This window comes from Choloepus didactylus, chromosome 1, assembly GCF_015220235.1.
Source record: "Choloepus didactylus isolate mChoDid1 chromosome 1, mChoDid1.pri, whole genome shotgun sequence".
NCBI classification, from domain to species: domain Eukaryota; kingdom Metazoa; phylum Chordata; class Mammalia; order Pilosa; family Megalonychidae; genus Choloepus; species Choloepus didactylus.
Genome location: NC_051307.1, coordinates 175,638,058 through 175,665,735, shown reverse-complemented (window position 1 = coordinate 175,665,735; position 27,678 = coordinate 175,638,058). Strand labels below are relative to the sequence as shown.

Below are 27,678 nucleotides of genomic sequence, written 5' to 3'. Positions count from 1 at the left end.
CCTATGTCATAATATTGTCCGCAGGGATCTTGATCATTTCTCCCTCCCACAAGACATCACACTGGTCCATTATATTGATGATATCATGTTGATTGGACCTAGTGAGCAAGAAGTAGCAACTACTCTAGATTTGTTGGTAAGGTATTTGCGCGGCAGAGGATGGGCGATAAATCCAACAAAAATACAAGGCCCTTCCACCTCAGTAAAATTTCTAGGTGTTCAGTGGTGTGGGGCCTGTCGAGATATTCCTTCTAAGGTGAAGGATAAGCTGCTGCATCTGGCCCCTCCTACAACCAAAAAAGAGGCACAACGTTTAGTTGGCCTCTTTGGGTTTTGGAGACAACATATTCCTCATTTAGGTGTGCTACTCCGGCCCATTTACCGAGTGACTAGAAAAGCTTCTAGTTTTGAGTGGGGACCGGAGCAAGATGAGGCTCTGCAACAGGTCCAGGCTGCTGTGCAAGCTGCTCTGCCGCTTGGACCATATGATCCAGCTGATCCAATGGTGCTGGAAGTGTCAGTGGCAAATAGAGATGCTGTTTGGAGCCTTTGGCAGGCTCCTATAGGAGAATCACAACGCAGGCCCTTAGGATTTTGGAGTAAAGCTTTACCATCCTCTGCAGATAACTACTCTCCATTTGAGAAACAATTGTTGGCCTGCTACTGGGCCTTAGTAGAGACAGAACGCTTAACCATGGGCCACCAAGTTACCATGAGACCTGAGTTACCTATCATGAGCTGGGTGTTATCTGATCCACCAAGCCATAAAGTTGGGCATGCACAGCAGCACTCCATCATAAAATGGAAATGGTATATACGAGATAGAGCTCGAGCAGGTCCTGAAGGTACAAGTAAGTTACATGAGGAAGTGGCCCAAATGCCCATGGCCCCCACTCCTTCCACCTTACCTTCTCTTGCCCAGCCCACAGCTATGGCATCTTGGGGAGTTCCTTACAGTCAGTTGACTGAGGAAGAGAAGACTCGGGCCTGGTTTACAGATGGTTCTGCACGATATGCAGGTACCACCCGAAAGTGGACAGCTGCAGCACTGCAGCCCCTTTCTGGGATATCCCTGAAGGACAGTGGTGAGGGGAAATCCTCCCAGTGGGCAGAACTTCGAGCAGTGCACCTGGTTGTTCACTTTGCTTGGAAGGAGAACTGGCCAGAGGTGCGTCTGTATACTGATTCCTGGGCTGTTGCTAATGGTTTGGCTGGATGGTCAGGGACTTGGAAGGAACATGATTGGAAGATTGGTGACAAAGAAGTCTGGGGAAGGGGTATGTGGATAGACCTTTCTGAGTGGGCAAACAACATGAAGATATTTGTGTCCCATGTGAATGCTCACCAGAGGGTGACTTCAGCAGAAGAAGGTTTTAATAACCAAGTGGATAAAATGACCCGTTTGGTGGATACCAATCAGCCTCTTTCCCCAGCAACTCCTGTCATTGCCCAATGGGCTCATGAACAAAGTGGTCATGGTGGTAGGGATGGAGGTTATGCATGGGCTCAGCAACATGGACTTCCACTCACCAAGGCTGACCTGGCCACAGCCACTGCTGAGTGTCCAATTTGCCAGCAGCAGAGACCCACACTCAGTCCCCGATATGGCACCATGCCTCGGGGTGATCAGCCTGCTACCTGGTGGCAGGTTGATTACATCGGACCACTTCCATCATGGAAAGGGCAGCGATTTGTTCTTACTGGAATAGACACATACTCCGGATATGGGTTTGCCTTCCCTGCACGACATGCTTCTGCCAAAACTACAATACGTGGACTTACAGAATGCCTCATCCACCGTCATGGTATTCCACACAGCATTGCTTCGGACCAAGGAACCCACTTCACAGCAAATGAAGTGAGGGGATGGGCACATGCTCATGGAATTCTGTGGTCTTACCATGTTCCCCGTCATCCAGAAGCAGCTGGGTTGATAGAACGGTGAAATGGCCTATTGAAGACTCAATTACGGCGCCAACTAGGTGGCAATACCTTGCAGGGCTGGGGCAGTGTTCTCCAGGAGGCTGTGTATGCTCTGAATCAGCGTCCACTCTATGGTGCTGTTTCTCCCATAGCCAGGATTCATGGGTCCAGGAATCAAGGGGTGGAAACAGGAGTAGCACCACTCACTGTCACTCCTAGTGATCCACTAGGAAAATTTTTGCTTCCTGTCCCTGCAAGTTTAAGCTCTGCTGGTCTACAGGTCTTGGTTCCAAAAGGAGGAGTGCTTCCACCAGGAAACGCAACAATAATCCCATTGAACTGGAAGTTAAGGCTGCCACCTGGCCACTTTGGGCTTCTTATGCCTCTGAATCAACAGGCAAGTAAGGGGATTACTGTACTGGCTGGGGTGATTGATCCTGACTATCAAGGGGAAATAGCACTGCAACTACACAATGGAAGTAAAGAAGAGTTTTCCTGGCATACAGGAGATCCCCTGGGGCGTCTCTTAGTACTACCATGCCCTGTGATTCAAGTCAATGGAAAACTGCAACAACCCAATCCAGGCAGGACTACCAATGGCCAAGAAACTTCAGGAATGAAGGTTTGGGTCACCCCACCAGGCAAAGAACCACGGCCAGCTGAAGTGCTTGCTGAGGGTAAAGGGAACATGGAATGGGTAGTGGAAGAAGGTCGTGATAAATATGAACTACGGCCACGTGATCAGTTACAGAAACGAGGACTATGATGATATGAATATTTCTTCCTCATTTTGTGATGATTATGTTTGTATTTGTCTGTGAAGAGAATATTTTTGCTTTCTTCTCTGTCTTGTCCCCTTATCATATGGCATAAGCTGTAACGTTCATTTTGAAGATATGGTTTTGGGTGATGTGTACAACTGCCAAGTTGACAAGGGGTGGACTGTGATGGTTGGGTTCATGTGTCAACTTGGCTAGGTGGCCTAGCTGTCTGGTCAAGCGGGCACTGGCCTGACGATTCCTGTGAGGCTATTTGAGGCTGGTTGGTTTGTCGGATCATCAGTCAATTGACTGCAGCTGACTGATGACTCATCAAGGGGCGTGCTTCCACAGTGAGAGAATGCAATTGGCCGGATTTGGTCCGGGTGATCAGTTGGAGGCTTATAAGCCGGACGGTTAGAGAACCTTCACTTCTTCTTCAGCTGCTCAGTGAAGCTTTTCCTGGGGAGCTCGTCGAAGTTGCCAGTTCGTTTCCTGAGGAGTTCGTCAAAGTTGTTGGTTCGTTTCCTGAGGCGTTCTTCAAAGTTGCCAGTTCGTTTCCTGAGGCGTTCTTCAAAGTTGCTGGTTCGTTTCCTGAGGAGTTCGTTAAAGTTGTCGGTTCGTTTCCTCAGGAGTTCGTCGGACGTCTTCCTTGGAGTTGACAGCTTGTTGACGGCTCTGCAGAATTTGGACTCGTGCGCTCCCGCAGTTGCGTGAGTCACTTTTACAATTTGATAATAAGAGACATCTCTCATTGATTCTGTTTCCAAGGAGAACCCTAACTAATACAATGCCCTTTATCATGTTGAGGAAGTTTCCTTTGATTCCTACTTTTTGAAGTGTTTTTATCATGAAAGGATGCTGCATTTTTTTCAGATGCCTTTTTTGCATTAATAAAGATGATCATGTGGTTTTTCCCTGTTGGTTTGTTAATGTGGTGTATTACATTAATTGATTTCTTGTGTTGAACCACCCTTGCTTACTTGGAATACCTTGATCATGGTGTGAAATTCCTTTAATATACTGTTGAATTCGATTTTCAAGTATTTTACTGAGGATTTTTACATCTATATTCATTAGATTGGGCTGAAGTTTTTTCTTGTATCTTTATCTGACTTTGGTATTAGGGTAATATTGGCTTCATAGAATGAGTTAGGTAGTGTTCCCACTTCTTCAGTTTTTTTGGAAGAGTTTGTGTAGGAATGGTATGAATTCTTCTTGGAATGCTTAGTAAAATTCACCTGTGAAGCCGTCTGGTCCTGGGCTTTTCTTTGTTGGTAGGTTTTTGATGACTGATTCAGTCTCTTCACTTGTGATTGGTTTGTTGAGGTCTTCTGTTTATTCTCAAGTCAGTGTAGGTTGTTTATGTGTTTCTAAGAATTTATCCATTCATCTGTGTTGTCTAGTTTGTTGATTTACAGTTGTTCATAGTACCCTCTTATGATCTTTTTTATTTCTTCAATGTCCATGGTAATGCTCCCTTCTCATTTCTGATTTTGTTTGCAGCTTGTCTTTTTTGTCTTTGTCAGTCTAGCTAAAGGATTGTCGATTTGGTTAGTCTTCTCAGAGAACCAACTGTTGTTTTTATTGATTCTATTGGGGTTTTTTTCCCCTTTTCATTAATTTCTGTTATAATCTTTGTTATTTCTTTTCTTCTGCTTGCTTTGGAATTTGTTTGCTGTTCTTTCTCCAGTTTCTCCAGTTGTTCAGTTAGGTCACTGGTTTTAGATATTTCTTCCCTTTTACTGTAGGCATTTAGGGCTATACATTTCCCTCTCAGCACTGCCTTTGCTGCATCCCGTAAGTTTTGATACATTGTGTTTTTGTTTCCATTTGTTGCAAGATATTTATTGATTTCTCTTGCAATTTCTTTTTGACCCACTGAATGTTTTAGAGCATGTTGTTTAACATCCATATATTTTTGTATTTTCTGGTTCTGCATCTGTTACTGATTTCCAGCTTTATTCCATTATGGTCAGAGAAAGTGCTTTGTATAATTTCAATCTTTTAAAATTTATTAAGACCTGTTTTGTGCGCCCAGACTATGGTCTATCCTGGACAATGTTCCATGAGCACTTGAGAAAAATATATTTCCTGCTACTTGGGGTTGCAGTGTTCTATATTTGTCTGTTAGGTCTAGTTTATTTATCATATTATTTAGGTTCTCTGTTTCTTTATTGATCCGCTATTTAGATGTGTGTCAATTGGAGTTAGCGGTGTGTTGAAATCTCCAATTATTATTGTAGATATATCTATTGCTCCCTCAGTTTTGCCATTGTTTGCCTCATATTTTTTGGGCACCATGGTTAGGTACATAAATATTTATGATTATTATTTCTTCTTGGAGAGTTGTTCCCTTTATTAATATATGGTGTCCTTCTTTATAATATTTTTTCATTTCAAGTCCATTTTGTCTTACATTAGTATAACTACTCTAGCTTTTTTTTTTTTTTTTGGTTACTGATTACATAGAGTATCTTTTTCCATCCTTTCACTTTCACCCTATTTGTATCTTTATGTCTAAAATGAGTCTCTCGTAAACAGCATATAGATGAATCATTTTTTTATCCATTTTGCCAACTTGTTGGGGAGTTTGACCATTAACATTGATGTTATTTCTGTAAAGGCAGTACTTCAGTCATTTTATCCTTTGGCTTTTGTCAGACCCATTTTTTTTCCTCTTTTTATCTTTTTAGTTACCTTTACTAAATTACTCTTAATTTCTGTACTATCCTCTAGACCTTTCTCACCTGTCTTTTCTTTTCAATTAGCAGAACTCCCTTTAGTTTTTTAAACTCTCCCTCATTTTTTTTTACAGTTTTTATTGTGAAATAGAGCATATGTACAGAAACATGATAACTTTAAAAGTACATCTTACCAGGTAGTTAGAGAACAAGTTTCAAAGAATGTTATTTGTTACAGTTCTACAATTTAAGTTGTTTCCTTAGTGTGAAACATAACATATACAGAAAGGTGATAACTTTTAAAGTACTATTTAACAAGTAACTACATAGCAAATTTCAAAGAATGTTATGGATTACAGTTCACAGTTTCATTTATTTCCTTATTGTGAGATATATGTATACAGAAAGGTGATAACTTTCAAAGTACAATTTAACAAGTAGCCATAGAGCAAATTTCAGAGAATGTTATGGGATACAGTTCCACCATTTCAGTTATTTCCTTCCTTTTTTAAAAAATGTATTTAGCTATTCATTTATGTTTAAAGTTTGCACACATGCCGTAACTCCAATGTAATAATAATAATAAAAAAGCCTAACGTTTATAAACAGCTTTTTTTTTTGCTTGTCAGAAGGCACTTTATTAATAGGCGGGAGCTTGGGTGTCCACTGGTGGCTGTAATTGGATCTCACAGAAGTCCTGCTTCTCCACAAGTTTCACCTTGTACTTGCATTTGAACTTGACTCTCTCCCAATGCTCAATTATGTTTCTCCTCTGGAAGCTCTTGAAATGATCATGGAGAGAATGTTGCTGTTCTAATACCCTAGCATCTAAAAGTATATATTTATATAAAGGTTTAGTATTTCTAATCCTTTGTTAAATCCTGTCTTGTCTGTTGCTATGCATTCCTCTAGTTCAGGGATATCTAGGCAGTGACCACCCTAAATTGTTCATATTGAAAAGGGATGTTGACATTATGGGGAAGGGGCTGCATCTAGTTGATCTTGAAGGAGCTTATTTGGCATAGGAACACTCTGGAGAATTTAAGTTTCTGAAAAATAAACTTAGTGAGTGAAACTTTTATAGAGTCTTAGATAGGGTCCTCAGTATTTTGGGACTACTGTTGATTAGGGCTTGCATACTGTGGTCATTTGGATTATCTAGCTGGAGCTTGCATAAGAGTAACCTCCAGGATAGCCTGTTGACTGTATTTGAAATCTCTTAGCCTCTGTAACCCTATTTTGTTACCTTTCTTTTCCCTCTTTTGGTCAAGAAGGGATTCTCAGTTCCTTAATGCCAGGGCCAGGCTCATTTGTGGGAGCTGTGTCCCACACACCCAGGGAGATACACTCCCCTGGGGGTTATGTCCCACAGAGGGGATAGGGTAATGGATTTATTTGCAGAGTTGGGCTCAGAAAGAGAGAGGCCACATCTGAGCAACTAAAGAGGTTCTCTGGAGGTGCCTCTTAGACATAATTATAGGTAGGCTTAGCCTCCCTTTTATAGCCATAAGTTTCATAAGAGCAAGCACCAAGATCGAGGGCTTGACATATTAAGTAGAGAGTTCCTGATTTCACATGGCATATGTTCTGTCCAAGATAAACAATCAATGTCTCACATTATCTTCACTTAGTTGTACAGTCATCATCACTCTTCTCCCTCATTTTTGAAGGACAGCTTAGCTGGATGGAGAATGTATGGCTGGCAGTTTTTCTTACCATTGCCTTTTAGCCTCCATGGTGTCTTATGAGAAATCAGTGCTTATTCTTATTTGCTTTTCCTTGTATGTGTTGAATTGCTTTTCTCTTGCTGCTTTCAGAATTTTCTCCATCTCTTTGGCATTTGATAGTCTGATTTGTATTTATCTTGGAGTGGATCTTTTTGGATTTATTTTGTTTGGAGTATATTGGGTTCTTCGATTTGCATATTTATGTCTTTTATAAGGGTTGGGAAATTTTCAGCCAATATTTCCTCAGGTATTCTTCCTCACCGTTTTCTCTTCTCCTTCTGGGACACCTATGGTGCATATGTTTGTGCACTTCGTGTTGTCAGTCAATTCCCTGAGACCCTGCTCAAATTTTTCCATCCCCTCCCCCATTTTTTGTTTTATCTGTTTGAATTCAGTTGCTCTGTTTTCTGGGTCACTGATTCTTTCATCTCCTTGTTCAAATCTGCTGTTTTAAGTCTCCAGTATATTTTTAATTTCAGCTACAGTGATTTTTATTTCCATAATGTTGGCTATTTTTCTATGTATTCTTTCAGATCCTTCTTTATGTTCACCTAGCATCTTCTTAATATCCTTTATCTCTTTATGCATATTTTGCTTCATCTGCTCGAATTGACTTAGGAGATTTGTTTGAGCATCTTTGATTATTTGCAAGTTCTGTGTCTCCTCCAACTTTTAAATTTGTTCCTTTGATGGGAACATCTTTTCCTGTGTTTTAGTTTGCCTTGTGATTTTTTGCTGATATTTCATCATCAGATTATATTGATGGGTCTATTCTGAAGATTGGTGTCTCTCTCTTGTCTAGGATTTGTTGTTTCTTGGCTTTTATTTTGGCACTGTTTTGACCATTGGATCATTGGTATTTCTCAGTCAAAATAGGGCCGTGTTACCCAGGTAGGGCATGTAGACCAGCTCTGATGGGCCTGGGATAAGGTCTGGAGAGTATCTGAAGAGCCCTGCTCTTTTTTCCCCTGCCCTTTCCAGCCTGCCCAGTAGATGGTGCTCTTTGGGTCCCAGCAGTGTCTGGCAGGGCTGAAACTGCAGCGGTCCCCTTTTTCTTTACTTTGCTGGCCAATATCTGGCTTGGTATTTGGCTGTGTCCCCTCTTGGGCCAGAGGGTTCCCGCAACCACCCCAGTCTATAGTCATCTCCCAGGCAAGGATCAGGCTGCCTGTCTCTGCTTCCCTCAAAGGTGGGGATGGTCACCAGGAGCCACTGCTGCAGTTACAGTCTCTGACTATGTTTTTTCAGATTCTTTGTCCCACACTGACCTGGGAGTTGGAATATCCACCCCTGTTCCCTGGGTTCTCAAACAGTTGATTCAGACAGTTTCTGCCTGGCTACTTGCTGCTTTTGAAAAAAGTGGTTGTGCTGATCCCTTTCTAACCCTTCATTTTGGGAGTTCCCCCTTGGTGTCCTTGTATTCCATGCTCCTCTGTGGCTTGTGTCCTGCCCTGGATTTTGGTGAACTTTGGTGTCTGTGGGGATCTATCTCACTGCTGTGTCCCTGTGGGAGTCAGAGTATCTTGGCCAATGCCTCTGGGCACTTCTTGAAATGTGGTCTACTGAATGAGGGAGGGAAGAGGACTGGCCAGTCTGGAATGGAAGTTTCCTACCTGATATTTTTTTCTTTCTTTAATTCTGCTTTCTTGGGATCTTCTTCATTCTCTACCTTTCTCCAGAGTTATGAGCAAGTTTTATTCAATAAAACTCTTTCCTTTTAAGTAGATGTCTTATGTTGCCGTGTTGATGATGTCTCTCCTCTCTAGCATATTTGTTTGTTTGTTTTCCCTCTGTTTTCTTTTCAACAGTTTTATTACACGCTGTACAATCCATCCTAAGTGTACAATCAATGGTTCCTGGTATAATCACATATTTATGCATTCACCACCATAATTTGTATGAGAATGTTCCCATTTCTTCCGAAAAGAAAGAAGAAAACATCCCATACCCCTCCCTTATATCCCCCTCTTATTGACATTTAGCTTTGGTATATTGCTTTTGTTACAATTAATGACAGAATATTACAATGTTACTGTTAACTATAGGCCTTAGTTGTATTAATTATATCTAGTGTATTTTTAATGTCACCTATTGTGCCTGTTATTCCGAAAGTGCTTTATTTTTCTTTGCATGCTCTCATATTCTTCATGTTCACACAGTGTCTCTTTAATATCCATTATCTCTTTAGCCATATTTTCCTTCATCTCCTTGAATTGGTTTATGAGATTTGTTTTAACATCTTTGATTAGCTATTCCAAATTCTGTATCTCCTCTGGCTTTTCAATTTGTTCTTTTGGCCCATATTTTCTTGTTTCTTAGTATGGCTTGTAATTTTTTGCTTATATCTAGGCATTTGATTATCTTGATGAGATTATTCTGAAAGTTGGTTTCTCTTTTCTGGGATTTTGTTGTTGATTGGGTTTGTGTTAAGACTCATCTTTGACTCTTGGTTCATCAGTATTGTATTTCCCAGCCAAAACAGGGCCAGGAATCCATGTGGGGGTACAGTCCAGTTCCAAATGGCCCTGGGGAGAGGGTCAGGAAAGATGCTCAAAAGCCTTTTTTTCAGCTCCCCAAGAGTGCGCTTTCCTGGCCTGCCCAGTAGATGGTGCTGTTTGGCAACCTCCCCTAGAAGGCAGAGTATTTTTAGCCCTGTGGTGGGTGGTGGCTTCTATCTCTGACACTGGAGGAAACAGTGGCATGGCTGCCACCTGTCCGTGATGGGCTAAAGCAGTCTAAATTCACTGGACCATTGCCAGATCAGTACTAGGCAGTGTCCCCCTCTGCTATTGGGGAGGAGGACTTCTAGTCCACACCAGTCTACCAGGCAGGGACCGGTCTAACCCAAAACTACTTGCCTCAAGGCATCAGGAGCCCCCACCATGTGAGTTGCTCATAGTTTTACATCACAGGTTCTTAGTCCCACTCTTCCCTGGATGCTGTGCAATATTACCCTGGCCTTCAGAGTCCCAGAGCAGTTGTTTTGGACAATTTCTGCCAGTCCATTTGCTGTTTGGGGAAGAAGAGTGAGCCCTGCAACTCCCTATTCCATCACCTTCCTGGAAGTCCTCACATCCCATTAATTTTTTAAGGTCCTGATAGCAATGGCTTGTCTTCCACTTGGGAAGACTGGTTCTTGTCAACATTTTAATTTAAGAAAACAGAATTTAACATGGCATTTTTCTTTCCTCTAATGGCAGCAGCACATAAATTACACATCAGTCATCCAATGATACAACGAGAGGTGGCCAACTGTGTCTGAAGTAGTCAATTGTTAAGGATCACAACCTAGGCAGTGTTGCTTTTCTGCAAAGTAGTCTGCTCCATGGTTCTTGAAGATTTATCCAAAGCTTTCCAACAGGTGTCATAATTTCTGTCCCAACTTTTAAGTCACTACATACAGCAAGAAGAGCCAGTCGGTGAAAAACTGTTAATTTATTGATTCAGCGAAAGTTGTTTTATGTTTATTTTTTTAAAACAATCCCCACCATCCCATTAGTTTTGCTATGTTGTGTTCTTATTTTCATTTGTCTTATGATATTTTCTGATATCCCTAGCAATTTCTTCTTTGACCCACTGTTCTGGTTTGCTAATGCTGCCATTATGCAAAATATCAGAAGTGGATTGGCTTTTATAAAAGGGGGTTTATTTGGTTACAAAGTTAGTCTTAAGGCCATAAAATGTCCAAGGTAAGTCATCAACAATAGGGTACCTTCACTGAAGGGTGGCCATTGGCATCCGGAAAACCTCTGTTAGCTTGGAAGGCATGTGGCTGGTGTCCACTTGCTCCCAGGTTGCATTTCAAAATGGCGTTCTCCAGAATGTTGCTCTTGGGGCATTTTGTCCTCTCTTAGCTGCAGCTCCTCTTCAAAACGTCACTCTCAGTTGCTCTGAGGTCCTTCTGTCTGTGAACTCCTTTATATGATTCCAGTGAGCCAATTAACACCCACCCCGAATGGGCGGGGTAACACCTCCATGGAAATTATCCAGTCAAACATTTCACTCACAGTTGATTGAGTCACATCTCCATGGAGACACTCAATCAAAGGATTCCAGTCTAATCAACACTAATATGTCTACCCCCACAAGATTGCATCAAAGAACATGGCGTTTTGGGGGGACATAATACATCCAAACCAGCACACCCACTGATTGTTTGAGTGTTTTATTCAATGTCCGTATATTTGTGGATCTTCCACTTCTCTCCTTGTTATTTATTTCCAGCTTCATCCAGCATTTAGAGAAGATGCTTTGTATAATTTCAATAATTTTAAATTTATTGAGACTTGTTTTGTGACTCAACACATGCTCGGTCCTGGAGAATGGTCCATATGTACTTCAGAAGAATTTATATCTTGGTGTTTTGTGGTGTGGTGTTCTGTATATGTCTGTTAAGTCAAGTCCGTTCATCATATTATTCACGTTCTCTGTTTCCATATTGATCTTCTGACTAGAAGATCTGTCTATTGATGAGGGTGGTGTATTGAAGCCTCCAACTATTATTGTAGAGGTGTCTTTCTCCTTTCAGTTTTACCAGTGTTTGCCTCATATATTTTGGGGCACCATGGTTAGGTGTATAAATATCTTTGATTATTATTTCTTCTTGGTGGATTGCCCCTTTTATTAATATATAGAGCCCTTCTTTGTCTCTTATAACAGCTTTTGACTTAAAGTCTATGTTGTTCGATATTTCTATGGCTATGTCAGCCCTTTTTTGGTTACTATTTGTATGGAATAACCTTTTCCATCCTTTCACTTGCAACCTATTTGTGTCTTTGGGTTTAAGGTGAGTCTCTCATAAACGACATATGGTTAGATCATACTTTTTTATCCATTCTGTCTTTTCATTGGGGAGTTTAATCCATTAGCGTTCATTGTTACTACTGTGAAAGTAGTACTTCAGCCAGACATTTTGTCCTTTGGTTTTTATAGGTCATATCTTTTTTGTCTCTTTTTTTCCTTTATTTCAGCCTCCTTTTTTTTGTATAGTAGATCTTTTGTGATGTATCTGACTGGTCCTTTTCTCATTTCTGTTTCTTTATATTTTTAAAATATTTTCTTAGTGGTTACCCTGAGGTTTATATTACGCAACCTACATTTATAACCTACTAATTTGAAAAATACCAACTTAACTTTGATAGTATACATGGTCTCTGCTCCCATATCCCCTCTGTTTCCTCTCTTTATGTTGTTTTCGTCTCATTTTACCACTTTTTATTTTACATGTACATTATCAGGACATATGCCTTTTTTTTGTTCTGTGAGGCTTTTCTGCCTCCAGTTTCTTCCCCATTAGGGTATCCTGCCTTGTGGAGCCAGATGGGTTCAATCCAGAATAGGAGGGTTACTCTAGAAATGCCTGTTTTGAGTTAGGTAGTCCAGCCAACAGAACCTGGCTTTAGTGAGTACACATCTTGCCACCAGCTCTGCCGCAGTCTCTCTGTCCCCCTCCCCCCTTTCAACCCTAGGGCCCTTTTTATGCAGCATGACTTAGCAACTTGTGCTCCACCCTGAATCTCTGCAGACTTGAGTTCCTATGCCTGGATTTGTGTAGCCTTCTAACTTGCTGCTGAGTGGCTTTATGATCTATGTCCATGGCAGGAGGGACCTGGGATGTGGTGACTCTGCATGACTTGTCTCAAGTTGTATGGGACTGAGAGGGAGGAATACAGACTGTTGGGGCTGGGACAGAAATTTCCTACCTGCTCTTTTAGATTATTATTATTTTTCTTTGATTCAACATTTGTGGAGTCCTTCTGCAGTCTCTCTTGTCCTCCAAAGTTCTAAGCAAGTGGGATTTCTCCTTTTATTAGCTGATTCTGTGGATGACTTTTCCAGGAGTTGTCTTTTGTTGCCATCTTGGTGATGTCACACCCCCACCACCATTCTATATACTTATTAACACACATCTTTGTATATTGTATGTCTAAGATCATGGATTTTTCATTACGTTTCATTCATTTCCATTTTAGCACCTGTAGGAATTAAGACGTGGCGTTACATACCAAACAATACAGTACAATGGTACCGGCATTTATAAATACCCAAATGGTTACCTTTACAGGTAGACTTTATTTCTTTATGTTGCTTTGAACCGCTGAATGATGTCTTTTCCTTCCAGTCTGAAGAACTCCTTTTAGTGTTGTTTGTAGGGCATATCCAGTTGTGGTGAGCTACCTTGGCTTTTATCTGGGAATGTTTTAATCTCTCCCTCATTTTTTGAAAGAAAGTCTTGCCGGATAAAAAATTCTTGGTTGGCAGTTCTTTTTTTCTTACTACCACTGCTGCCTTCTTGCCTCCATGTTTCTGATGAGAAATTGGCACTCAGTCTAAGAGGGACTCCGTTATACATAGCACATTGCTTTTCTCTTGCAGCTTTCAGAGCTCTCTCCTTGTCATTTGCATTGAGTAGCGTGATCAGTATATGACAGGGTGTACTTTTCTTCATGTTTATCCTGTTTGCGGTTCTCAAGGCTTCTTGGATGTGTATATTCATGTCTTTTGTTAATTTGGGGATGGTCTCTATCATTATTATTTTAAATATTCTTTCTGTCCCTTTCTCTCTTTCCTTCTGTGACTCCCCAAGTGCATATATTGGTGTGCTTGATGTTGTCCCAGAGGTCTTAGAGTATTTTTGCTTTTTATAATTCTTTTTTCATTCTGCTCCTCAGCCTGACTCATCTCAATTCTCTTGTCTTTGAGTTTGTTGATTCTTCTGTGAGCTTCATTCTGCTGTTGAAACCCTCCTGGGAATTTTTCTTTTCAGTCTTTGGAGTTTTCAACTCCAGAAGTTCTGTTTGCTTTATTTTTAAAATTTCTATCTCTTTACTAAGATTCTCATATTGCTCATTCATTGATTTCCTGGTATCCTTTAGTTTTTTCTCTGTATTTTCCTTCATCTTGAACATTTTTAAGACTTGTTTTTTTTTCAAGTGTTTGTTATGACCACATTTGGGTCTTCTTCCTGGCGTTTTCAGGATTTTTAGCCTCTTCCTTTGGATGGGCTATCATCTCCTGTTTCTTTGTCTTGTACTTTTTTGTTGCCCACTGTACATTTTAATATTTTAAAATGTTACTTCTAGGATTTATTTCCCTAAATGTCTGTTTCTTGATTTTGAAACTAGCTGGTGATAAGACCTAGAAAGCCAGCTTCTAAAGGATATGAAAGTGAATAGGGAGGGCGGGGCAAGATGGCAGACTGGTGAGCTGTATGTTTTAGTTACTCCTCCAGGAAAGTAGGTAGAAAGCCAGGAACTGCGTGGACTGGACACCACAGAGCAATCTGACTTTGGGCGCACTTCGTACAACACTCATGAAAACGTGGAACTGCTGAGATCAGCGAAATCTGTAAGTTTTTGCGGCCAGGGAACCTGCGCCCCTCCCTGCCAGGCTCAGTCCCGGGGGAGGAGGGGCTATCAGCTCCGGGAAGGAGAAGGGAGAACTGCAGTGGCAGCCCTTATCGGAAACTCATTCTACTGATTCAAACTCCAACCATAGATAGACTGAGACCAGACACCAGAGAATCTGAGAGCAGCCAGCCCAGCAGAGAGGAGACAGGCATAGAAAAAAAACAACACGAAAAACTCCAAAATAAAAGCAGAGGATTTTTGGAGTTCTGGTGAACATAGAAAGGGGAAGGGCCCTGAGGCGCATATGCAAATCCCGAAGAAAAGCTGATCTCTCTGCCCTGTGGACCTTTCCTTAATGGCCCTGGTTGCTTTGTCTCTTAGCATTTCAATAACCCATTAGATCTCTGAGGAGGGCCCATTTTTTTTTTTTGTTTTGTTTTGTTTTTTTTAATCCTTTTTTTCTTTTTCTAAAACAATTACTCTAAGAAGCCCAATACAGAAAGCTTCAAAGACTTGCTATTTGGGCAGGTCAAGTCAAGAGCAGAACTAGGAGAGCTCTGAGACAAAACGCAATAATCCAGTAGCTGAGAAAATTCACTAAACACCACAACTTCCCAAGAAAAGGGGGGTGTCCGCTCAAAGCCATCATCCTGGTGGACAGGAAACACTCCTGCCCATCGCCAGCCCCATAGCCCAGAACTGCCCCAGACAACCCAGTGTGACGGAAGTGCTTCAAATAACAGGCACACACCACAAAACTGGGCGTGGACATTAGCCTTCCCTGCAACCTCAGCTGATTGTCCCAGAGTTGGGAAGGTAGAGCAGTGTGAATTAACAAAGCCCCATTCAGCCATCATTTCAGCAGACTAGGAGCCTCCCTACACAGCCCAGCAGCCCAGAACTGCCCTGGGGGGACGGCACTCACCTGTGACATAGCACAGTCATCCCTCAACAGAGGACCCGGGGTGCACAGCCTGGAAGAGGGGCCCACTTGCAAGTCTCAGGAGCCATACGCCAATACCAAGGACTTGTGGGTCACTGGCAGAGACAAACTGTGGCAGGACTGAACTGAAGGATTAGACTATTGCGGCAGCTTTAAAACTCTAGGATCACCAGGGAGATTTGATTGTTAGAGCCACCCACCCCCCGACTGCCCAGAAACACGCCCCATATACAGGGCAGGCAACACCAACTACACACGCAAGCTTGGTACACCAATTGGACCCCACAAGACTCACTCCCCCACTCACCAAAAAGGCTAAGCAGGGGAGAACTGGCTTGTGGAGAACAGGTGGCTCGTGGACGCCACCTGCTGGTTAGTTAGAGAAAGTGTACTCCACGAAGCTGTAGATCTGATAAATTAGAGATAAGGACTTCAATTGGTCTACAAATCCTAAAAGAACCCTATCAAGTTCAGCAAATGCCATGAGGCCAAAAACAACAGAAAATTATAAAGCATATGAAAAAACCAGACGATATGGATAACCCAAGCCCAAGCACCCAAATCAAAAGACCAGAAGAGACACAGCACCTAGAGCAGCTACTCAAAGAACTAAAGATGAACAATGAGACCATAGTACGGAAGATAAAGGAAATCAAGAAGACCCTAGAAGAGCATAAAGAAGTCATTGCAAGACTAAATAAAAAAATGGATGATCTTATGGAAATTAAAGAAACTGTTGACCAAATTAAAAAGATTCTGGACACTCATAGTACAAGACTAGAGGAAGTTGAACAACGAATCAGTGACCTCGAAGATGACAGAATGGAAAATGAAAGCATAAAAGAAAGAATGGGGAAAAAAATTGAAAAAATCGAAATGGACCTCAGGGATATGATAGATAATATGAAACGTCCAATATAACACTCATTGGTGTCCCAGAAGGGGAAGAAAAGGGTAAAGGTCTAGGAAGAGTATTCAAAGAAATTGTTGGGGAAAACTTCCCAAATCTTCTAAACAACATAAATACACAAATCATAAATGCTCAGCGAACTCCAAATAGAATAAATCCAAATAAACCCACTCCGAGACATATTCTGATCACACTGTCAAACACAGAAGAGAAGGAGCAAGTTCTGAAAGCAGCAAGAGAAAAGCAATTCACCACATACAAAGGAAACAGCATAAGAGTAAGTAGTGACTACTCAGCAGCCACCATGGAGGCGAGAAATCAGTGGCATGATATATTTAAAATTCTGAGTGAGAAAAATTTCCAGCCAAGAATACTTTATCCAGCAAAGCTCTCCTTCAAATTTGAGGGAGAGCTTAAATTTTTCACAGACAAACAAATGCTGAGAGAATTTGCTAACAAGAGACCTGCCCTACTGGAGATACTCAAGGGAGCCCTACAGACAGAAAAACAAAGAAAGGACAGAGAGACTTGGAGAAAGGTTCAGTACTAAAGAGATTCGGTATGGGTACAATAAAGGATATTAATAGACAGAGGGGAAAAATATGACAAACATAAACCAAAGGATAAGATGGCTGATTCAAGAAATGCCTTCACGGTTATAACGTTGAATGTAAATGGATTAAACTCCCCAATTAAAAGATATAGATTCGCAGAATGGATCAAAAAAAATGAACCATCAATATGTTGCATACAAGAGACTCATCTTAGACACAGGGACACAAAGAAACTGAAAGTGAAAGGATGGAAAAAAATATTTCATGCAAGCTACAGCCAAAAGAAAGCAGGTGTAGCAATATTAATCTCAGATAAAATAGACTTCAAATGCAGGGATGTTTTGAGAGACAAAGAAGGCCACTACGTACTAATAAAAGGGGCAATTCAGCAAGAAGAAATAACAATCATAAATGTCTATGCACCCAACCAAGGTGCCACAAAATACATGAGAGAAACACTGGCAAAACTAAAGGAAGCAATTGATGTTTCCACAATAATTGTGGGAGACTTCAACACATCACTCTCTGCTATAGATAGATCAACCAGACAGAAGACCAATAAGGAAATTGAAAACCTAAACAATCTGATAAATGAATTAGATTTAACAGACATATACAGGACATTACATCCCAAATCACCAGGATACACATACTTTTCTAGTGCTCACGGAACTTTCTCCAGAATAGATCATATGCTGGGACATAAAACAAGCCTCAAGAAATTTAAAAAGATTGAAATTATTCAAAGCACATTCTCTGACCACAATGGAATACAATTAGAAGTCAATAACCATCAGAGACTTAGAAAATTCACAAATACCTGGAGGTTAAACAACACACTCCTAAACAATCAGTGGGTTAAAGAAGAAATAGCAAGAGAAATTGCTAAATATATAGAGATGAATGAAAATGAGAACACAACATACCAAAACCTATGGGATGCAGCAAAAGCAGTGCTAAGGGGGAAATTTATAGCACTAAACGCATGTATTAAAAAGGAAGAAAGAGCCAAAATCAAAGAACTAATGGATCAACTGAAGAAGCTAGAAAATGAACAGCAAACCAATCCTAAACCAAGTAGAAGAAAAGAAATAACAAGGATTAAAGCAGAAATAAATGACATAGAGAACAAAAAAACAATAGAGAGGATAAATATCACCAAAAGTTAGTTCTTTGAGAAGATCAACAAGATTGACAAGCCCCTAGCTAGACTGACAAAATCAAAAAGAGAGAAGACCCATATAAACAAAATAATGAATGAGAAAGGTGACATAACTGCAGATCCTGAAGAAATTAAAAAAATTATAAGAGGATACTATGAACAACTGTATGGCAACAAACTGGATAATGTAGAGGAAATGGACAATTTCCTGGAAACATATGAACAACCTAGACTGACCAGAGAAGAAATAGAAGACCTCAACCAACCCATCACAAGCAAAGAGATCCAATCAGTCATCAAAAATCTTCCCACAAATAAATGCCCAGGGCCAGATGGCTTCACAGGGGAATTCTACCAAACTTTCCAGAAAGAACTGACACCAATCTTACTCAAAGTCTTTCAAAACATTGAAGAAAAGGGAACACTACCTAACTCATTTTATGAAGCTAACATCAATCTAATACCAAAACCAGGCAAAGATGTTACAAAAAAGGAAAACTACCGGCCAATCTCCTTAATGAATATAGATGCAAAAATACTCAACTAAATACTTGCAAATCGAATCCAAAGACACATTAAAAAAATCATACACCATGACCAAGTGGGGTTTATTCCAGGCATGCAAGGATGGTTCAACATAAGAAAATCAATCAATGTATTACAACACATTAACAAGTCAAAAGGGAAAAATCAATTGATCATCTCAATAGATGCTGAAAAAGCATTTGACAAAATCCAACATCCCTTTTTGATAAAAACACTTCAAAAGGTAGGAATTGAAGGAAACTTCCTCAACATGATAAAGAGCATATATGAAAAACCCACAGCCAGCATAGTACTCAATGGAGAGAGACTGAAAGCCTTCCCTCTAAGATCAGGAACAAGACAAGGATGCCCGCTATCACCACTGTTATTCAACATTGTGCTGGAAGTGCTAGCCAGGGCAATCCGGCAAGACAAAGAAATAAAAGGCATCCAAATTGGAAAAGAAGAAGTAAAACTGTCATTGTTTGCAGATGATATGATCTTATATCTAGAAAACCCTGAGAAATCGACGATACAGCTACTAGAGCTAAGAAACAAATTTAGCAAAGTAGCGGGATACAAGGTTAATGCACATAAGTCAATAATGTTTCTATATGCTAGAAATGAACAAACTGAAGAGACACTCAAGAAAAAGATACCATTTTCAATAGCAACTAAAAAAATCAAGTACCTAGGAATCAACTTAACCAAAGATGTAAAAGAGCTATACAAAGAAAACTACATAACTCTACTAAAAGAAATAGAAGGGGACCTTAAAAGATGGAAAAATATTCCATGTTCATGGATAGGAAGGCTAAATGTCATTAAGATGTCAATTCTACCCAAACTCATCTACAGATTCAATGCAATCCCAATCAAAATTCCAACAACCTACTTTGCAGACTTGGAAAAGCTAGTTATCAAATTTATTTGGAAAGGGAAGATGCCTCGAATTGCTAAAGACACTCTAAAAAAGAAAAACGAAGTGGGAGGACTTACACTCCCTGACTTTGAAGCTTATTAGAAAGCCACAGTTACCAAAACAGCATGGTACTGGCACAAAGATAGACATATAGATCAATGGAATCGAATTGAGAATTCGGAGATAGACCCTCAGATCTATGGCCGACTGATCTTTGATAAGGCCCCCAAAGTCACTGAACTGAGTCATAATGGTCTTTTCAACAAATGGGGCTGGGAGAGTTGGATATCTATATCCAAAAGAATGAAAGAGGGTCCCTACCTCACCCCCTACACAAAAATTAACTCAAAATGGACCAAAGATCTCAATATAAAAGAAAGTACCATAAAACTCCTAGAAGATAATGTAGGAAAACATCTTCAAGACCTTGTATTAGGCGGCCACTTCCTAGACTTTACACCCAAAGCACAAGCAACAAAAGAAAAAATCGATAAATGGGAACTCCTCAAGCTTAGAAGTTTCTGCACCTCAAAGGAATTTCTCAAAAAGGTAAAGAGGCAGCCAACTCAATGGGAAAAAATTTTTGGAAACCATGTATCTGACAAAAGACTGATATCTTGCATATATAAAGAAATCCTACAACTCAATGACAATAGTACAGTTGGCCCAATTATAAAATGAGCAAAAGATATGAAAAGACAGTTCTCTGAAGAGGAAATACAAATGGCTAAGAAACACATGAAAAAATGTTCAGCTTCACTAGCTATTAGAGAGATGCAAATTAAGACCACAATGAGATACCATCTAACACCGGTTAGAATGGCTGCCATTAAACAAACAGGAAACTACAAATGCTGAAGGGGATGTGGAGAAATTGGAACTCTTATTCACTGTTGGTGGGACTGTATAATGGTTCAGCCACTCTGGAAGTCAGTCTGGCAGTTCCTTAGAAAACTAGATATATAGAGTTACCATTCGACCCAGCGATTGCACTTCTCGGTATATACCCGGAAGATCGGAAAGCAGTGACACGAACAGATATCTGCACGCCAATGTTCATAGCAGCATTATTCACAATTGCCAAAAGATGGAAACAACCGAAATGTCCTTCAACAGATGAGTGGATAAATAAAATGTGGTATATACACACGATGGAATACTACGTGGCAGTAAGAAGGAACGATCTCGTGAAACATATGACAACATGGATGAACCTTGAAGACATAATGCTAAGCGAAATAAGCCAGGCACAAAAAGAGAAATATTATATGCTACCACTAATGTGAACTTTGAAAAATATAAAACAAATGGCTTATAATGTAGAATGTAGGGGAACTAGCAATAGAGAGCAATTAAGGAAGAGGGAACAATAATCCAAGAAGAACAGATAAGCTATTTAACGTTCTGGGGATGCCCAGGAATGACTATGGTCTGTTAATTTCTGATGGATATAGTAGGAGCAAGTTCACAGAAATGTTGCTATATTAGGTAACTTTCTTGGGGTAAAGTAGGAACATGTTGGAAGTTAAGCAGTTATCTTAGGTTAGTTGTCTTTTTCTTACTCCCTTGTTATGGTCTCTTTAAAATGTTCTTTTATTGTATGTTTGTTTTCTTTTTAACTTCTTTTTCATACAGTTGATTTAAAAAAGAAGGGAAAGTTAAAAAAAAAAAAAAAAAACAAGGAAAAAAAAAAGATGCAGTGCCCCCTTGAGGAGCCTGTGGAGAATGCAGGGGTATTCGCCTACCCCACCTCCATGGTTGCTAACATGACCACAGACATAGGGGACTGGTGGTTTGATGGGTTGAGCCCTCTACCACAGGTTTTACCCTTGGGAAGACGGTTGCTGCAAAGGAGAGGCTAGGCCTCCCTATGGTTGTGCCTAAGAGCCTCCTCCCGAATGCCTCTTTGTTGCTCAGATGTGGCCCTATCTCTCTAGCTAAGCCAACTTGAAAGGTGAAATCACTGCCCTCCCCCCTATGTGGGATCAGACACCCAGGGGAGTGAATCTCCCTGGCAACGTGGAATATGACTCCCGGGGAGGAATGTAGACCTGGCATCGTGGGACGGAGAACATCTTGACCAAAAGGGGGATGTGAAAGGAAATGAAATAAGCTTCAGTGGCAGAGAGAATCCAAAAGGAGCCGAGAGGTCACTCTGGTGGGCACTCTTACGCACACTTTAGACAACCCTTTTTAGGTTCTAAAGAATTGGGGTAGCTGGTGGTGGATACCTGAAACTATCAAACTACAACCCAGAACCCATGAATCTCGAAGACAGTTGTATAAAAATGTAGCTTATGAGGGGTGACAGGGGGATTGGGAAAGCCATAAGGACCACACTCCACTTTGTCTAGTTTATGGATGGATGAGTAGAAAAATAGGGGAAGGAAACAAACAGACAAAGGTACCCAGTGTTCTTTTTTACTTCAATTGCTCTTTTTCACTCTAATTATTATTCTTGTTATTCTTGTGTGTGTGCTAATGAAGGTGTCAGGGATTGATTTGGGTGATGAATGTACAAGTATGTAATGGTACTGTGAACAATCGAAAGTACGATTTGTTTTGTATGACTGCGTGGTATATGAATATATCTCAATAAAATGGAGATTAAAGAAAAAAAGACATAATGCTGAGCAAAATAAGCCAGGCACAAAAAGAGACATATTGTATGTTACCACTAATGTGAACTCTGTGAAAAATGTACAATGTTTTATACTGTAGAATGTAGGGGACCTAGAGATACCAATTAGTGGAGGGGGAATGATAATCTAATAAGAACAGATAAACTATGGAGGGTAATCTCAATGTTATGGGAATGCTCAGGAATGATTATGGTTTGTAAACTTTCTTGGATATAGTAAGATCATGTTGGAAGCAATAGAGTTATTTTAGGTTTTTTTTTCTCTTATTCCTTTGTTTTCTTAGGGGTTGTTAATTTTCTTGGGGTATGGTAGGAACATGTTGGAAGCAATGTAGTTCTTTTAGATTATTTGTTTTTCTTACTCCTCTGTTTGGTCATGGTTTATTAATTTTCTTGGGGTATGGTAGGAACATATTGGAAGCAAAGTAGTTATTTTAGGTTATTTGTTTTCCTTAATCCATTGCTTTGTTTGAAATGTTGTGGGGTTTTTTTGGTTGTTTGCCTGTTTGTTTTTAATTTTTTGATAAACAAAGTTAAAAAATTGAAAAAAAATCAGTAGAAAAATGGGAGTAAAAACTAAATGACAAATAGGGTGGGATGGGGGGATGGTTTGGGTATTCTCTTTTCACTTTTATTTTTTATTCTTATTCTGATTCTTTCTGATGTAAGGAAAATGTTCAGAAATAGATTGTGGTGATGAACGCATAACTATATGATCATACTGTGAACAGTTGATTGTATACCATGGATGACTGTATGGTTTGTGAATATATTTCAATAAAACTGAATTAAAAAAAAAAAATAAAAAGAAAGTGAATAGAGTAACAATTGATATTGAGTTATCCAAAAATAGTAATTTCTGTTTATTCCCAGGAATGGAAGATTGTGAAACAATGGAAGATGTGTATATGGCTTCAGTGGAAACAGATCGAGGAGTAAAGGAACAGTTACATCTTTATGATACCAGAGGCCTACAGGAAGGTGTGGAGCTGCCAAAGCACTATTTTTCATTTGCTGATGGGTTTGTTCTTGTGTACAGTGTGAATAACCTTGAATCCTTTCAAAGAGTGGAGCTTCTGAAGAAAGAAATTGATAAGTTCAAGGATAAAAAAGAGGTAAGAGGCTGTGTTGAAAATATCAAAATGAATTATTATAAGATTTAAACTAGAATTGGCTTTGGGTAGATTAAATATTTAAAAGCATTAAATTGTGTTCAGAGTATATGATCCTCTTGATTTTTTTTTTTTTAGTCTAAGAAATGCAGAACTTACTGAATTCAATCAGGAGGAGGAATTGACTTTTTTCCTTTTGTTTATTACTGTTGCACAAGTTGGATTTTAATGACTCCATATCTTGAGTACTACATGGTTCATGTCATGTTGTTTGGGGTCACTGCTTCCTGAGGTTCTTTATTGTTGAATTGGCTACATAGGGTTTCTTGTTTTCAGCTTTCCAAAAGGAAACCAATTAATAATATTTGTATCCTACACATTTACCACATCAAAATAAGATCTATGTACCCTACTGTGGCCTATAAAGTACTATATAACCTGCCTGGCCCCTGCCTACGCTTTTCCCCTCATTTTTTATTATTCTGCTCCTCTCTCGTTGTACTCTAATGACACTGATCTACTTCATGTTTTCTCCCCAGAATGATAATTTTTTCCCTCATTAGGGCCGACCCTGTTGTCCATTCCTCTGCCTGGAACACTACTATCTCAGATCTTTCTCTAGACCTTCACATGGAATTATTATTATTTGGCCACCATATAATGTACTGGGTAAGAGCATTGGCTAGATGCTCTTAACCTAGACTTTTATTTTTAAATTAAACTTTTTATTTTGAGGTAATTGTAGATTCACATGCAGTTGTATTAAATAATACAGAGAGAATGAGTGCCAGGTTTTCTCCATTGTTAACATCTTGTATAACCCTAGCATAATATCATTACCAGGATATTCATATTGATACAAGTCAAAATATAAAACATTTTTATCATCACAAAGATTCCTTTTATAGCATACCTACTTCCCTCCTACCCCCATTTCCTCCTTAAGAACCCTTGTAACCACTAATGTGGTCTCCATTTCTATAATTTTGTCATTACAAGAACTTTGAATGAATGGAATCATACAGTTTGTAACCTTTTGTGATCAGCTTTTTTGAAACAAATTGTTGCTTTTATCAGTAATCCATTCCTTTTTTTAAAAAAAGCTTTCTGTTTATTTTTTAAACAGTTTTTTTCACACACCATGCAATCCATCCTAAGTGAACAATCAGTACCTCCTGGTTTAATCACGTAATTATGCATTTACCATTGCAGTCTATATGAGAACATTTCCATTTCTTCAAAGAAAGAAGAGGGAAGAAATAAAAGAATAAAGAATTAAAAATATTTATATAAAAAGGGAGAAACAACAACAGCAAGAATCCCATACCCCTCCCTTATGTCCCTCTCATTGACGTTTAGCTTTGGTATATTGACTTTGTTACAATTAATGGAAGAATATTACAATGTTACTGTTAACTATAGGCCCTAGTTTGCATCGATCATATTTTTTCCACATACCATCCCATTTTCAATACCTTGCACTGTTCTCCCTCATGTAAAAACTTTCTTATATTTGTATATTTAATCACCATCATTGTCTACTCTAGGTTTTGCTAAGTTATACAGTCCCAGTTTTTATCCTGTCTGTCCTTCTGGTGTTATTCATGCCCCTAGCCTTCCTCTTTCAACTATACTCGCACTCAGCTTTGTTCATTATAATTAGAATATTGTGCTACCATCAGATACTGTTGTGCTATTCATTTCTGGATCTTTACGATCAATCCTGTTGAACATTCGGTACTCCTTCAGCATCAAATGCCCAATCTTTACCCTCTTTCTACCTCCTGATAACCTGTGTCCTTAACTTGAACTCTAAGAGTTTGCTCATTATTGTTGGTTCGTATTAGTGAGACCATATAGTATTTGTCCTTTTGTTTCTGGCTACTTTCACTCAACATAATGTCCTCAAGGCTCGTCCACGTTGGTGCATGTGTCATGCCTTTATTCTCTCTTACAGCTGCATAATATTCTGTCATTTGTATATACCAGAGTTTGTGGATCCACTTGTCCATTAATGGACATTTGGGCTGTTTCCATCTCTTGGCAATCGTAAATAATGCTGCTATAAACATTGGTATACAAATGTCCATTCATGTCCTAGCCTTCAGTTCCTCCAAGTATATGCCTAGTAATAGGATTGCTGGATCATAGTACAGCAATTCTTTACTTAGCTTCCTGAGGAACCACTAAACAGCCTTCCAGAGTGGTTACCCCATTCTACATTCCCACCAACAGAGAATAAGTGTATCTCTTTCTCTGCATCCTCTCCAACACTTGTAGTTTTCTGGGGTTTTTTTGATAATGCCCATTCTAGTAGTTGTGAGATGATATCTCATTGTGGTTTTGATTTGCATATCCCAAATAATCAGTGAAGTTGAGCATCTTTTCATATGTTTTTTGAGCCATTTGTATTTCCTCTTTGGAAACATATCTTTCCATGTCTTTTACCCATTTTTTAATTGGGTTGTCTTTCTGTTGTTGAGTTGTAGGATCTTTTTATATATTCTTTATATTAAAACCTTACCTGATACATGGTTTCCAAATATTGTCTCCCATTGCATAGGCTGCCTTTTTACTTTTCTGACAAAGTCCTTTGATGTCCAAAAGTGTTTAATTTTGAGGAGATCCCATTTCTTTATTTCTTCTTTCATTGCTCACACTTCGGGTGTAAGGTCTAGGAATCTACCAGCTCTCACAACATTTTTAAGATAATTCCTTATATTTTCTTCTAAAAGTCTTATGGTCTTAGCACTAATGTTTAGGTGCTTGATCCATTGTGAGTTAATTTTTGTATAAGGTGTGAGATAGGAGTCTACTTTCATTCTTCTGGGTATGGATATTCAGTTCTCCAATTACTATTTGTTGAAGAGGCTGCTCTGTTCCAGTTGAGTCGACTCGACTGCCTTATCAAAGATCAGTTGTCCATAGATAAGAGGGTCTATTTCTGAACACACAATACAATTCCATTGGTCAGTATATCAGGTAGTGTGAGAAGTCCCACTTCATTTTTCTTTCTCAAGATATTTTTAGCTATTTGGGACACCTTGCCCTTCCAAATAGATTTGATTATTGGTTTTTCTGTTTTTGCAAAGTAAGTTGTTGGGATCTTAATTGGTATTGCATTGAATCTATAAATCAATTCGGGTGGAATTGACATCTTAACTATATTAAGTCTTCCAATCCATGAACACGGTATGTCCTTCCCTTTATTCATGTCTTCCTTGATTTCTTTTAGCAATTTTTTGTAGTTTTTGTGCATAGCTCTTTTATATCCTTGGTTGAATTTATTCCTAAATACTGGATTCTTTTGTTTGCTATTATAAATGGAATTTTTTTTTTATTTCTTTCTCAGATTGCTGCTTACTAATGTAAGAAAAACACTATTGATTTTTGCCTGTGGATCTTGTATCCTGTCACTTTGCTGTACTCATTTATTAGCTGTAGCAGCTTTGTTAGTCGATTTTTTAGGGATTTTCTGCATATGGGATCATGTCTTCTGCAAACAGTGAAAGTTTTACTTCTTCCTTTCTAATTTGGATGCCTTTTTATATCTTTTTCTTGCCTAATTGCTCTAGCTAGAACTTCCAGCACAATGTTGAATAACAGTGGTAACAGTGGGCATCCTTGTCTTGCTCCTTGTCTTAGAGGGAAAGTTTTCAGTCTTTCCCAGTTGAGTATGATGTTAGCATTGGGTTTTGCATATATTCCTTTATCAGGTTGAAGAAGTTGCCTTCGATCCTATCCTTTGAAGTGTTTTCATCAAGAATGGATGCTGTATTTTGTCAAATGCCTTTCTGTATCAATCAAGATGATCATGTGGTTTCCCCTGTTCTAGTTTGCTAATGCTGCCTTTTTGCAAAACACCAGAAATGGATTGGCTTTTATAAAAGAGTTGCAGTCTTAAAGCCATAAAGTGTCCAAGGTAACACATCAGCAATCGGGTACCTTCATTGGAGGATGGCCAATGTCATCCTGAAAATATCTGTTAGCTGGGAAGGCACGTGGCTGGAGTCTGCTCCAAGTTCTGGTTTCAAAATGGCTTTCTCCCAGGACATTCCTCTCTAGGCTCAGTTCTTCAAAAATGTCACTCTTAGTTGCTCTTGGGGCATTTGTCCTCTCTCAGCTTCTCCGGAGCACAAGTCTGCTTTCAACAGCCGTCTTCAAACTGTCTCTCATCTGCAGCTCCTCTCTCAGCTTCTGTGCAGTCTTCAAAGTGTCCCTCTTGGCTATAGCAAGCTTGCTCCTTCTGTCTGAGCTTATATAGTGCTCCAGTAAACTAATCAAGGCCCAGGCTGAATGGGTAGGGCCACGCCTCCATGGAAATTATCCAATGAAAGATCTCTCCCACAGTTGAGTGATCACATCTCCACGGAAACATCCAATCAAAAGTCTCCAACCCAATCAACACCAATAAGTTTCCTGCCCACACAAGACTACATCAAAAATAATGGCTTTTTGGGGGACATAA

General features: G+C 39.6%; 1 protein-coding gene across 5 annotated transcripts in view; it reads left to right on the top strand.

Moving 5' to 3' along the window:
- NKIRAS1 (NFKB inhibitor interacting Ras like 1) overlaps positions 1-27,678 on the top strand; it is an 86,545-nt gene that overhangs the window by 47,035 nt on the left and 11,832 nt on the right. For all 5 annotated transcript variants that reach the window (XM_037845765.1, XM_037845757.1, XM_037845747.1 and 2 more), the window contains one exon: positions 22,972-23,213. In XM_037845765.1, the coding sequence (XP_037701693.1) occupies positions 22,972-23,213 (242 nt within the window). The remainder of the gene's footprint in view (positions 1-22,971; positions 23,214-27,678) is intronic.